Here is a 14,359-nt window from a genome sequence, read left to right on the forward strand (position 1 = left end):
TCCACCTGGCGTGAAACTACACAAAGGGCAGGGGAGTGACCACCCCATTGTCCTGCTCCTCCCCTGGGATGTGCCTAGAGAGCCTCTAGGTGGCCGCTTTACTCTGCTGTCTTGAATCTAAGATAGGCAGATGCCCCTGGGAGCATCTGACTGGCCAGTCAACCAGAGTAGTGTCCCTGAACCCCCCTGATAGGTGGGTCACTGCAGAAACGTCCAACACTCTTCCTGGGTTACTTGAGGGCTCCCATGAGGTTGGGGCCTTAGATTCGCCTGAAGGATTCTGCTGCAAGACTAGTCTTCAGTAGCCTCCCAATGACTCTTCTGCTCCTGGACACTGGACTCTGCTGGTGGCTATGCCAGAATCCTGGTAGGAAAGCTCCTACTGCAACTTTGTCTCCGTGCTTTGCAACCATCCTGCAACATGCATGGCCGTGCATCCTCGAAAGTCACAAGGATGCTGTGTGCATCAAGGAGAGCTGGAAGGAATCTCCTCTGGAGTGAAGGAGTCCCTCCCCTGCAGCTACCTCAGCGTCGACAACCGGTCATGGGAGCCTGCTGACCCACAGAATCCTCAAGGCTCAACAACACAGCTGGTGGTTTAGTATTTCTGCCTAGGCCCGACCTGTCTTCTGTGCAATTTGGAAGGCTGTAATCCCTTGTGGAACTGCTGTAACTGCACACATGTGCACCGCATCTGTCTGCCGTTGCCAAAGCTTGTTGACTCTCCAATCCAGAGATCTAAGAGCTCCAAGAATGTAAATGTAAATGTCGGAATTTGTAAAGCGCACAGCCACCTCCACCGGAGGTGTCCCGGCGCTGTCCGTATAACGCTTAGTAACCCTTCCTGGCTTTCCTGGGAAATGTCCACTCCTGGGCACCCCCCAGGTGCATCCAGGCATCCCAGCACTTTTGGGGCTGTTGTGGAGACTAAGCAAGCTATTGCCCAGAGTTGCAGCGTGGGACCGATGATCAGAACAGGCACTGAGGCGAGAATATCCAGTCAGGGGAATTAATGAGCCGGAGACCCGCCGAGGCGGGAATCGAACCCTGGCCCCTGGCCAGAGCTCTGCATCAAGGTCTGCCTGCTCTAACCATTGAGCCACACTTCTCCGAGAAGAAGCCCCAGCCTCAAGCTTCACACTGCTGCAAAAGTGACATAGGCCTCCATTTCTGCTGGGCTGCTGCCAGAGTGATACCTGCAGACTCTCCTGCTTGCTGAGGGCTGGCTCCAACTTATCTGTGCTAGGTAAGTTACCTGGACGTTGCTGGTTTTTGCAACTCTTCCTGCAGCGCATCTACTGCATTGTCCAAGGCTTTTTGGAGGTCCTGCCGGCCACTGACCTTCCTGTATTTTTTACCGTTCTTGGGACAGCCCGTGTGCGGCTCCCGTTTCCTACATCCTTGTCTGGGCTCCACAGCTGCAACTCCAAAACCCCTTTCTGCTGTGAAGTATCCTAGAGTAGGGTGGTCACTGTGCTTCTGTAACTCCTGCATGACTCCGGGTGGTTTGGACTCGGTCTCCTCTCTCCTCAAGTGCTCCCCATCTGGAATCCACGCTTGGGTTCTACCGACTTGGTGCATGGGTCACGGAAGTAGTTGGACATTTGAAGATCCCCATTGACTTCAACGGGCGGTTTTGACAACACTAAATACCTATGCATCCGGGCCTCCCTGTTGTAGGTATTCTGCTTCTTTAGGTATCCACGGGTGGGGGTGCACTCAAACCTCCCTCGTTCCAAAGGGTTCCCTCTGGGTCCTCTGGGATGGGTCCTGAAAATACAAAATCCTAACTACCAGTTCCCATGTTGTTCCATAGACTCTGACACGGGGTATCACCACTGCCCCCAGATGCCTAGAGCCTCCTAATTACTTAGCTTGGTTGGTTATGTGCGTCCCCTGGCCTACAGATCCTTGTGTGGTAGTCTTGGTTAGGTACCCCTTTTGCATTTCACTTACTTAATATATGGTTGGCACCTCCATAGGGGCCCATGTGTTTTTGTGTTTTACTTGCCTGGTTTACTGATATTGTTAATATGTATGCATAGCTCTGGATAGGAGATATACCAAACTAGTTTATTGTTGGCGTGTAATAAATAGCACTATATTTTTCGAACACTAGTGTCGGTTTTTAGGTCGAGCCTAGCATCAGCGTGCATGCACTGCTCTCTCTGCGAGACTGCTGTAGTAGAGTATGGGAGAGAAGCCGCGCCCACTCTCCTCCCATATATTTCATTGGCTTGTGTCATTGTCTTTTGTAAATACTGCCTTCGGATTCGTTAATATGTTTTAGTCCCTCCTTAGTACGGCCTTGTCTTCATTTGTACCATCCCATGGCGACTAGCCCTTTTACTTCAGTTGTTACACGGGATCTGTTATTTAGTCTGTAAGCACTATTTACTTTATTGAGTTTCTCTTACTGCAGGCCGGACATGCATTTATTCAGCTGAAACTGCTTGTATCGTTTGACGTACCAGGTGTGAGGAACCCTAAAAAATTGAGAAGTTCATGAATTGCAACACCAGCCACACGGTGTAATGTTTAGTATGTCCGTGTGGCCTTAGGTACATTGGTAGTACTATACATCCTACCAAGTTCAGGATCCTAGAGCACATGCGAGATATTACTACTAAGGATGTAACTTATGCGGTTGCTCGCCATTGGTTGCTCGGAGAGGTGTGGCGCCGCGGCCAGGGCGACTGACGCTGGAATCTGGGGACCACGGTTCGATCCCCGGCTCCGGCGGCAGGTCAGCCCAGCACCATGTGACTCTGGGCAATAGCTCGCTTAATCTTCCCGACGGCCCCCAGCGCCTAGAGACCCTTACGGGTGATTGTGCGCTTTACAAATGTGGACTTTATTTTGAAAGCCACCATAGCAACAACAGGGACCTCCTGTTCTATTTCTGTGTAGACCATGTGCCAGGCAGCATCCGCGGAGGAAATAGACTACTCACGCTCCGCAGACTTGAGTCCAGATACATCATTGATATGCAGACCAAAATACCTCAGGGGCTCAATAGTGGAGAGGAACTAGCTGTGCACCTGTAATCTCGTGTAAATATTTGTAAATACTAGTGAAACTGTGGAATGGATTCTAAATCGTGTATAAGCTCACTTATGTAGATATATGTACGGAAGAACAATGGGACTTAGTACTTTTGATTGAAATTCTTTTGTGGTTTGATTCTCCATGGTTATCTTTTGTGACCTTAGGTTTGATTTGATTTGATTATGGGTTTTATAGAGCGCAACAGCTACCCTAGGGCATCCCGGCGCTGGTAACTATCATCCCGGAGAGTGGGCGATCAGGGGGGGGTAGTGCTCATGGAAAGAGGAGGGTCTTCAGTTTTTTCCTAAATCTAAGGTGGTTTTGTTCTTGCCTCAGGGAGAGAGGGAGAGCATTCCACAGTCTCGGAGCGTTGTACGAGAACAAGCGACCACCTGTTCTGGCCTTTCTAATTCTGGGGACTTTTGCAAGGGAAAGGGAGTTAGATCTGAGTTGTCTAGTTGATTGTTGAAAGGACACAAGAAGTCTGAGAATAGGGGGGCCTTCGTTGTGCAGTATTTTATGTGCCATGCACAGGGTCTTAAAGTTGACACGTTCTTTGACTGGCAGCCAGTGCAAATTTCTAAGGGCCGGCTTGGCAGAGGTCCTTGCTGCCGTTCCTGTCAGTATTCTTGCCGCCGCGTTTTGAGAGCATTGGAGTCTGTGGAGTACAGAGGCTGGGGCCCCCAGATATAGGACATTCCCGTAGTCCAGTCTGGAGTTCACCAGCCCCTGCATCAAAAGCTTCCTGGATTGAGGGGGGAGTAGATGGAGAATCTTTCGTGCCATCTTCATAAGGCCGAAGCAAATTCCCGTGGTTTTCCTCGCTTGTGTTTTGAAGCTGAGGTCCTGGTCCAACCATATCCCCAGGCTTTTCACTTCGGCTTTTGGGGATGGAGGGGATCCCATGCATAGTGGCCAGGGAAGGGGGGCGGGTATTTTGTTAGGGTTTCCCAGCAGAAGTATTTCAGATTTTTCCCCATTCAGTTTTAACCGGGATTCGCACATCCATTGGTGAACTTTTTCCAGGCAGCTAGACAAATTGGAGAGGGCGTTGTCGGGTTGGTTGAGGGACACGATGAGCTGGGTGTCATCGGCGTACATTATTGATTTGATCCCAAAGGGTTCAACAACATCCTCGAGAGGAGCCATGTACACATTAAAAAGTGTGGGGCTCAGGGAGGATCCCTGAGGCACCCCACACTTGAGTGCATGAGCCCTGGAGATGGAATGTCCGTCAGTCACTTGAAAAAACCTGTTCTCCAAGAAGGATGCGATCCAGGCCAAGGCGGAGTCAGCCACTCCCAGCAGCCCGAGACGATGAACAAGGGTTGCGTGGTCCACCGTGTCAAAGGCGGCACTCAGGTCGAGGAGGATCACTGCCACCGATCCTCCTCCATCCAGAATGCCCTTCGCTTCTTCGACCACGGCTAACAGGGCGGTATCAGTCCCCTGTCCAGGTCTAAAGCCAGTCTGGGTTGGGCGGAGAAGATGATGGGACTCTAAGAACTCGGAAAGGTGTTGATTTGCCACTCTTTCGGCGATTTTGCTAATTGCCGGTAGCAGAGAGATAGGTCTGAAGTTTGATGGGTCAGAAGGGTCGAGGTGTGTTTTTTTTGTAAGAGCCTTTACCGTGGCTTTTTTCCAGTTTACTGGGACTATGCCAGTTTCAAAGGAGGCATTGATCAGGTTAGTGAGAGGGGGGGCTATGGTAGAAGCAATTTGTTTAAGTTTACTGATCGGGGCTGGGTCAGATGGGGCACCGCTTTTGACTTTGTGCAAGACACTAAGGAACGTTTCGATAGTAATTTGGGGGAAGGAAAGCAGCCTAGGGGCGTCTTGGGAGGTCGGGAAGAAAGAGTCTTTTAGTGCAGTTGTCGCAGGCGGGAGGGAGTTTAGGATTTTTTCGATTTTTTTTGAGAAAAAATCGGCCATCTGGTTGCATTTTGCGCCATCCAGGTCAGGAGGGGGTGGGGGTTCCTGTATTTTGGAAAGGAGCTTGACTATCCGGTAAGTCTCTTTTGCGGAGTTGGTTGCGGCTAGTATTTGATCCTCGAAGTAGGAGGCTTGAGCCGTTTTAAGTGCATTTTTATAAAGCCTGATGTGGGCTTTGTAGCCACTTCTATCATCCGAGTGCCAGTGCTTTCTCCATTGGCGTTCCAGCCTTTTGCCTTGTGGAGTCTCCCTCTAATATTTTTGAGTTTTGAAATGTAATTCTTTTTCGTGGTCTTCACAGTTAATGAAATGTAATTAGGAAGGGCATGCTAGTATTGAGTGTATGCTTTGAGGTAACAATCTCTTGTTTAGGCAATGTTTTGCCTAGCCCATTTAGGGCTGAATCATGTCGCAATTTCCTTTTCTAATTTGCCTATCACAACTTTACTATGGACTGATGTACAGCTCTAGCCCATACATGGCTTTATTTTTTCTTATGAATTCTGTGTAAATATGTATATATGTATTTACATGCACATTTATAGGATGTAAGTAGCTGAACATACCTGCATTACAATAATGAATTGCATGTTCCAAGATGGCCGAAATATTTCTTAAGTCCATCCTACTAGTCCTTTGCTGTTGTCTTCTACCTCATTGTGAACCTCCAATGAGCTGTTTTGATATTGATTTAAATAACGCTGTCTCGGGCTGCTGTGTGAAATTGATAAAGGCAGTCGCTGTGTTTTGAAACCCCAATAAACTTTGGGTGAATAGTTTCCTAGGAGTGCTGTACTTTTGTAGCTGGGATATATATCTATCTATATGTGAGAAGTTACCCTGGCATATGATGTCCACTATTCTAGTGGGCAGCTTGCACCAGTCTAAACGACCCTTATTGATGGTGGTTGTAAAGTCAACCTTATAGACAAGCTATCCTAGTGGTAGCATGGACCAGCAGTCTTAGGCTAAAACTTCAGAGAGCATGTGAAGCCAGCTGTTTTACCATATATAATCCCTTGAATACCAAATGAAAGGACAGCACACAAGGTATATATCAAATATATATGTATTTATTTCTAACACCCCTCTGAACTCTTTATGAGGTCAGAGATCGAAATACATCACGAGTTACTCATTAAGCATACTATAAGTTGCACAAATACAATTCTGCCCTAGGGGCCTCACGAACCATATACTAAGTAAGTGGTATAAGGACCACTTCAGGGATAGTGAATAGGCCTAGGGCCTAGGGAATCGCTGAGGCTACACTACAGAACCAAAGGTTAAGAAGTAGGAGACCCACGGGAGATGCGTGCAGTGTGGGAACACAGTCTCGAGTTACCATAGAGTTATAATGGGAACGTAAAAGTTACAAAGTAGTTGATTAAGGACACTTCCGGATGGACTACGGTAAAACCCTTTTAAACTAGGACACTTCGAGAGTCAACACCCACGGGAGCACCGGAGTACTCTAGTTACCTCACCCAGGAAAGACGGGTGCATAGGTGTCTTTTCGTGTCGGGTTTCGTCGCTGTTTCCTATGGAGAGCTGCAAAGAAGTGCTGCAGGCGACCAGGAGAAAAGTGTCTGGGTGGATCCAAGGGTGGCTCAAAGATGTGAAGAACCTGAAAGCAGAGGGGACAGAGTCTGGGTCACTAGCCAGTGACCAGGAAGGAACCAGGCGATGTTGAGTGTTTCAGGTGAAGAGGTGAAGCTTGTCTCTGCAGCTACGAGGACCAGGAGGCGTCGATGACAACCAGGAGCTGGATTAGAGCTGTCCCACAAAGGATCTAGTTGACTGCGGTGTCGGTATCCAGATTGGACCGAACAAGCCTTGGCAATTGCAATCCACGCAGGAAGGGAAGATGGGCTTCAGTTCAGACCAGCAAGGTCTGGGGAGCTTCTCCTTTGCAGGGAAGCTGGAGCAAGCCTGGAGCAACCAGGAAAGCGGTATAGTTTTAAAAGAAAGTCTTCGGAGGGCTAACTAGCAAACGGGCTAGCAACCGGGAAGACGCGTCGAGGTGAAATGCAAGGGCAGGCCCCACGCGGCACTCGTGGAGTGTGGAGGGCTGAGCTTCGGTGCAAATGGCGCTCTGGTCTGGGGCTGCTCAAACCCCAATGCACAACTGCGAGGGTGCCTCGTAGTTGCACTGTTAGCAAAGTGCAGGTAGTCCAGGGTGTCCGGTCCCACGTCTCTTGTGTACGCCACGGGTCTCAGCTTAGTTGTGGATGTGGATGTGGATCGGAGTCGGAGAAGTCTGGAAGTCCAGTTCTTGAGTCGCTGAGTCTTCGGGTTCCGGCAGGAGCGTCGACAAAGCAAATCGGCAAGTTACTGGTGGTGCCTGTTTGCACAGGGTGGTCACTCCTTGACCACAAGGGAGATGTCTTCAGTCTTCTAGTCGATATAGAACGTCGAAGGTCCAAGAGTTTCGTTTGAGTTTCAGTCCAGGATAATCTAATGTCTCTAGACACAGCTCCTATCTTAATACTGATTTTAGGGGCTGGATTACCTGCTAGGTCCCTCCTATGGGTGGACCCTGAGAAGGGGGTTGGTTACACCCCTTTCCCTTTTTCCAGTTTCGCGCCAGAGCGGGGCTGGAGTGCCCCAGCAACTGGTTTGAACCGGGCTATGCATGGAGCACCTTGTGTGCCCCAGGCAGTGTCTGGAAAAGCATCTTTCCATTCAACCCACCCTGCCCCAATACACTACAGGCTGTCTGGGGAGGTGCTAGCACCTCCCTCGACAGGAAAGCGATTGTCCAAACCTCCCTTGCTGGAGTTTCGTCCAGCTGCAGGAGGTCAGACTCGTGTCTGTGGCAGCAGCATCCATTTTGTGATGCTGAGGCTCTGTTTAACTTTAATCGGGTAAAGCAGTAACTACATGTCTTCTCCCTCTAGAAGGGTGGAATGCTACCCCGCCGCCAGAACTGGCAGGGGGGAGTAGTATTCCAAAGTGTTTGACACCTTACACGACATGTTTTGAGCCAAACCAAAGTTAGCATTAACCGTACATGGAGTCCATTTTACAGAGAGAGCAGATGTCCTGGGGCCCTGAATAGCAGGATCCCAGGCCAACTAAGTCCGAAAACAGCTAAACACTAGGCAAAAAAGTTGGGGTAAAGATATAGTCCGATATCCACCTTTCTACACTAGATATATAAATTCTGTGAACATTATATATTCATATGTTTTGGTGTACAATGTGTAGTCTTCTGAAAAATGAACACACTATTGCAAATAATGTGTCAGAGGATACTATTGAGTGCTATTCATTTTTAGAAAATCAAGAAAGGACCTTTTTCCCCACTACAAATTGTAAGTCAGAAATTGTACATTTGAAAAGTATACCATATCACAAAATTCAACAGGTCGGGCCTTAATGTTTTTTTTATCTTTTAGATATGATAGGAGTGTTAGATGTATTCCCCTTTGCAGGCATGGTCATTTGATAGGATGCTTCACCCCTACTGATTCAGCAGTCAAGGGAAACTTATAACTAAGGCCACCTTTCATACAGTAAATTTTAAGCCTCTGCTGTTGTCTGTTTATGTGTTTAAAAAATAATGTATTGCTGCTTACATTTTACCTTTCATTTTAGACAAAAAGAAAAAGAAGAGTGACATGGGCCCCTGGTAAACTTGCAAACAGTTTATCTTCTACAGATGACTTTGGCATTGGATTGAACACATCACATATAGCTAAAAGAACTAAATTCTCTGCTTTGCAAAGTTTACCAGACATGGATGAGTGTAAGTAGTTACGTTCATAACAGGATAAACTCAAAGTGTTTAACTTAGTTCACAATTTGTTGACGCTAGTGTTGAGAAAATGCAGTGATTTATTTCAGATTACATTTACATACAAATGCCTGGAAGTATCAAACTCAATGGCCCCTGGGTAAGGTTCGAAACTACTTAACAGGACTCCATGCACACTCCGCCTACTGTTCTCTAGTCGTACCGATAACCAGGTGCAGGAGCTGACACAGCTAAATGGCCAACTGGAAGGGAACACAAGCTTTTTTCCATTCTGTATTGGGCCTCTTCTGTCTATTCAGGATGGATTGTACTTCAGCATTGGCTCTTACTTAAATTCACATGCTAGTAATTCCTTGTTGTCAGGCTAGCAAATGACGTGGAAGTGCTAAGCTCTCTACTCCACCTATTGCTCCTATTTATGTATGGCGTAAAAAACTTTGGACCCCGTCTCAATTTGACCCACCAACGGTTCCTCAGATATTAGTGTGTATGTGTATGTATGTGTATATATGTATAATTTGCATGTAGCCAGGTTCTGAACTGGGATGGTGCAGTGAGCTAAAAAACGGTGATGGATCAAGCCCTGATCTTTTGACTGGGTATGAGTGTTCTGCTTAATTCAGATGCTCTGTCCATCACCACCCCCTTTTCTGAATCGTTTTGGCCACTATAGGAGTGGCAGGGTATGCTCAGACATGAGTCCCTTGCTCATTGCACCATCAGGATTCAAGCAAGCCGGGCCGAAGACGGCTGCAATGCCAGAAATTGGTCCCCGGAAGCTTGTTTCCTTTCCAGTAAAGAATTGGCTTGGTAGTTTGGTCTGCCCTGTTCCCATGATGCACTGGGCCAGGGACAGACTAATTTGCATGTAGCCAGGTTGTGAACTGGGTTGGTGCAGTGAGCTAAAAAACGGTGATGGATCAAGCCCTGATCTTTTGACTGGGTATGAGTGTTCTGTTTAATTCAGATGCTCTGTCCATCACCACCCCCTTTTCTGAACCGTGCCTTTAAGGCACTCCTGACCCCCAGCATCCCATCATGCCTCAGGGGTGACAGTTAGGTCAGTTGGTCTTTCCGGCTCCTTCTGGAAGGACCTGGCAACACAGCTCCACTCTTTTCTGATTTCTTCAGAAAAATCTGTTCACTTTTAACAACTTTTTCTCTTTACTTCGACGTTTTACATCTTTAGAAGTAAGAGACTGTCCTTTTTTGACAGATTAAGGCATTTTTAACACCTTAAAATGCCTTCTCTTTTTGACTCTTGCCCTTCTTGTGGTCATAAGAAGGCCAAAACAGACTCTCATGAGGTCTGTATCCTTTGTCTCCCTGAAGACCATGACCAAAAGGCCTGCTCTCACTGTCAGCTCCTGACCAGCAGAACTTTAAAAGACAGAGCGAATTCGTACCTATGGCCTGTCAAGAGGAAGATCTCAAGTCAAGAAGGGCTCCAAGAGGGCTAGAACATCTTCTAGAAGTAAGTCCTCGCGTCCTTCAGCGTCGGGCTCGGCGCTGAAAAAAGATCTTCAAATGGGTCATTTATCGAAGAAGAGACCCTCGACAGCGGGCTCGCGGTCGAGAAAAGGTATGTCGTCGACGTCGAAGATTCATCCTCCGCCATCGTCAACCCGGCGACGATCGGCGTCGAGGAGCAGAGACCCTCCGCCGTCGTCAACCCGGCGACGATCGGCGTCGAGGAGCAGAGACCCTCCGCCGTCGTCAACTTGGCGACGATCGGCGTCGAGGAGCAGAGACCCTCTGCCGTCGTCAACCCGGCGACGATCGGCGTCGAGAGACAAGACTCCTTCGCCGTCGTCATCTCGACTACGTTCGGCGTCTAGGTACCAAGGCCATCCGTCGACGCCGGCAAGGCGTTCGACGTCGAGGGCAGGTTCTCTTCTGTCATTGCAATTCCACCAGCGATCGACGTCGAACGAGGACACCTCCGCCGTCGTCAACTCGGCGATGAACGGCGTCGAGGTTGAAGTCTCCGTCGTCGTATCGACGGCGTTCGGTGTCGAGAGTGAGGCAAACCCCTCCGCCGTTGTCTCGAAGACCTTCGACGTCGAGACTGGATCCATCTCCGCCGTCGTCTAGAAGACATTCGGCATCGAGTGAGAGACATCCTCCGTCGTCGGCTTCTCATCGTCGTTCGACATAGAGAGAGCACTTACCTGCGTCTCATCGGCACCGATCGACGTCGAGGGTGCGTTCGACGTCGAGAGGACGGCAGGAGCCTAGTTCGGCGTCCAGAAGGCGTTCAACGTCGAGACAGGCCTCAGTGAGATCTGGAGGCTCAGTGGTCCTGGTGACAGTCGGCTTCACGACATTAGTCTCCTCAATCTTCCTTGAGGGCTTATTCAAAGTCGCCCACTCCGGAACCTGCTTCCCGCGTTCGCAAGTCTCCTTCACGATCCAAGGGAGCCCCTGCATTGACTCAGTTGTCTCCAAGATGGAACCTCCCTACAAGTCACTGGAAGGACTCTAGAGCAACAAGGCGAATGCAGGAATATGCCACCTCTGTGCATAGGTCTCCTTTGCAGAGACTAGTGGACGAAGCAGACAGAGCGAGCCCTCCTAGACAAAGACAGGAGAGGTCTCCGGAGGCAAGGCGCCACAGGTCTCCCTCTCCGAGACGCAAAGACCGCACTGGGAGATCGAGAGAAGTGAGGATTTCTAAACATCGGCGTAGGAGAACACCATCTACGTCCTCGTCTTCCTCCACCTGATCCTCCATGAGGGATTACTCTCCCACACTATCGGACATCCCGACTACCAGGGTCTCTCCCATAGACAATATTGCCACCTACCATGAGGTTTTGCAAAGAGGTGCACAAAAGCTTAATATTGAGATGTCTGTCCCGCAAGTCACGACAACAGTGATTTTCGAAACTCTCCATAAGAAGTCCGAATCTCGGCCTCTGCTGCCACTGGTTCCTGGGATCCTTGACCCAGTCATGGATACGTTTTTAACACCGGCAACCATTAGGCGGTTCCGGCTCGTCTCTGTAAAAAATACAAGCTGGCTACCTCAGATCCAGTCTTCGTCAAGACAGACCCTCTTGCAGACTCGTCATTGTGGCAGCAGCGAAAAAGACGCATGCTGTTTCGGCCACTTCTTCTGTTCCACCAGACAAAGACAGCAGGTTCCAGGACTCGTGGGGTCGCAAGGTCTGCACTTCTGCTGCTGCTTCTCTTAAGGTCTCCAGCACGGCTGCGTTGCTTGGCAGGTATGACAGGGCTCTCTGGGACTCTTTGGAGCGTTTCCAAGCCAAGCTCCCAAAGGAAGACCAGAAGGATTTCGCAGAGATAGTCACAGAGGGATCTCTGGTGGCTAACCAAGCAATAAGCAAAGCGGCAGATGGCGCGGTGTTATCAGCGCACTCTTGCGCGCATGGAGTATGCGCCAGAAGATCATCCTGGTTACGGCTAACAGGACTTAAGCCAGACGCTCAGCAAAGGATCATGAAGCTCCCGTTCTCTGGCTCTTCTCTCTTCGGCTCCCACGTTGACGAAGAGATGACTAGGATGAAGACCGAGTTGGACACGGTCAAGGCAGTTGGGCTGGAGAAGAAAAAATAATTTAAGCGACGCTACAAATACAACCGTGGCAAAGGGCCTCAACAGAGGGTTTAAACCCCTCAGTGGTCCCAGGGGAAGACCCAGTTTCGTGGAGGAAAGTCCAACAGAGGTAGAGGTGGTCACCAACAGCAGTCCTCTACCACGACAAGAGGAGGGAAGTCCTGAGCAGTGACTTCCTCCGCCTCCGTTGCCCACTCCAGTGGGAGGAAGTGCTTCTCAACATCTAGCAGAGTGGGCCAGCATCACAAAAGATCGCTGGGTGCTGAATATACTGAGCAATGGATATGCGCTACGTTTCCGAGCGCTTCCGAAGGACATTCCACCAAAAAAGTCTTGTCCCCATAAATTACAGCTGCTTTGAAAAGAGGTGAGAGCTCTTCTCCAAAAGTAGGCGATAGAAGAGGTTCTGCCCTCCCAAAGAGGAAAAGGAGTTTACCCCAGATACTTTCTTGTCCCCAAAAAAGATCAGGAGGGCAAGTTTCGACCAATTCTGGACCTTCGACTACTGAACAAAGTCATAGTGAAGGAAAAGTTTCGCATGTTGGCCCTTCACCAAATATGTCCACATCTGCAAGTAGGGGATTAGATGTGTTCGGTGGACCTCCAAGATGCATACTTCCACATCCATCGCAAAACATCAAAAGTTCCCGCGGTTTGTGGTCGGTCACAAACCTTATCAGTACAAGGCTCTGCCCTTTGGTCGGAAGTCCGCCCCACGAGTCTTCACCAAATGCATGGCAGTGGTGGCAGCTTTTCGTATATTCATACTTGGATGACTGGCTGCTTAAAGGTCCTTCCCCACTGCAAGTGAGGCACGACTTCCAGTTCTGCCTGCAGCAGTTGCACAACCTCGGGCTGCATGTCAACGGGGACAAGTTGGTGCAGCAGCCCACCCAGACCATCCACTATCTTGGCTCCGTTCTGGACACAGGCTTGGGAAGAGCGTATCCTTCGGAGAAGAGACTGTCTTCCATGAAGCACAGATGCAGGCTACTGCTCCAAGCGCAGAATCCGACAGTCAGGCAGGTGGCATCCCTGCTAGGATCCATGGCGTCCTGCATCTTCCTAATTCCCAACGCCAGGCTGAGGATGCGTCCTCTGCAGCAGACTCTGGAGGACCAGTGGGATCAGTCGACAGGTCGCTGGGAGGATCAGATCTCTCTCTGGTGGCCAGATCCTCACTCTCATGGTGGACCCAGCAGCGGAATCTGATGGTGGAAGTCCTTTTTCACCAACCGCTACCAGTGCAATCGGTGGTGACAGACGCATCTCTGCAAGGCTGAGGCACGCACATGGGATGCCTTCAGATTCAAGGACTGTGGTCGGCAAAAGAACAGACCTACCACATCAACATGCTGGAACTCCGGGCAGTCCATCTAGCTCTGAAAGCTTTCGTGCCTGCGATCGAGTCCGATTCAGTCCTGGTCCAGACAGACAACACAACATCATGTTCTACCTGAACAAGCAAGGTGGAACTCGGTCACGTCCGCTCTCCCTGGAGTCTCAGACCATCTGGCACTGGCAGCTCGCCCGGAACCTCTCGGTGGTGGCATTGCATCTTCCAGGAGATCTAAACGTCAAGGCAGACGCCCTCAGCAGGCACTTCGAAGATCAGCCAAACTGGGTGCTGGACGACGAGGTGGTGGCAGACCTTTTCCATCGTTGGGGTCGTCCGGAAATAGATCTGTTCGCGGATGACGAAAACACAAAATGCCACGCCTTGGCGTCCAGATTCCACCGTCCAAGGACAAGAGGGAATGCTCTTTTGATGGACTGGTCAGGCACATTTGCCCACGCCTTTCCTCCGCTGCCCCTGATCCCGAAGGTGGTGTCCAAGCTACTCCGATCCAACATGACCATGATTCTGATAGCTCCAGACTGGCCGCGGTGGTACCTGGACCTTCTACATCTGTTGGTGCTTCCGCACAGGAGACTACCTTGCAGGCCGGACCTGCTGTCCGAGATGGGAGGGAGGATTCTTCATCCCAACCTTCCCTCACTGAACTTGACAGCATGGCTCCTGAAGTCCTACAATACGGA

At 49.7% G+C, this 14,359-nt stretch overlaps 1 protein-coding gene across 1 annotated transcript in view; it reads left to right on the top strand.

The window, feature by feature from the left end:
- The window catches only part of LOC144818836 (uncharacterized), a 1,999,126-nt gene that overhangs the window by 228,118 nt on the left and 1,756,649 nt on the right, over window positions 1–14,359 (top strand). Inside the window, 1 exon segment of the mRNA XM_078676624.1 lies at window positions 8,581–8,731. Within this exon segment, the coding sequence (XP_078532750.1) occupies window positions 8,581–8,731 (151 nt within the window).

The sequence above is a fragment of the Lissotriton helveticus genome, chromosome 2_1, assembly GCF_964261635.1.
Source record: "Lissotriton helveticus chromosome 2_1, aLisHel1.1, whole genome shotgun sequence".
Lineage (NCBI taxonomy): Eukaryota > Metazoa > Chordata > Amphibia > Caudata > Salamandridae > Lissotriton > Lissotriton helveticus.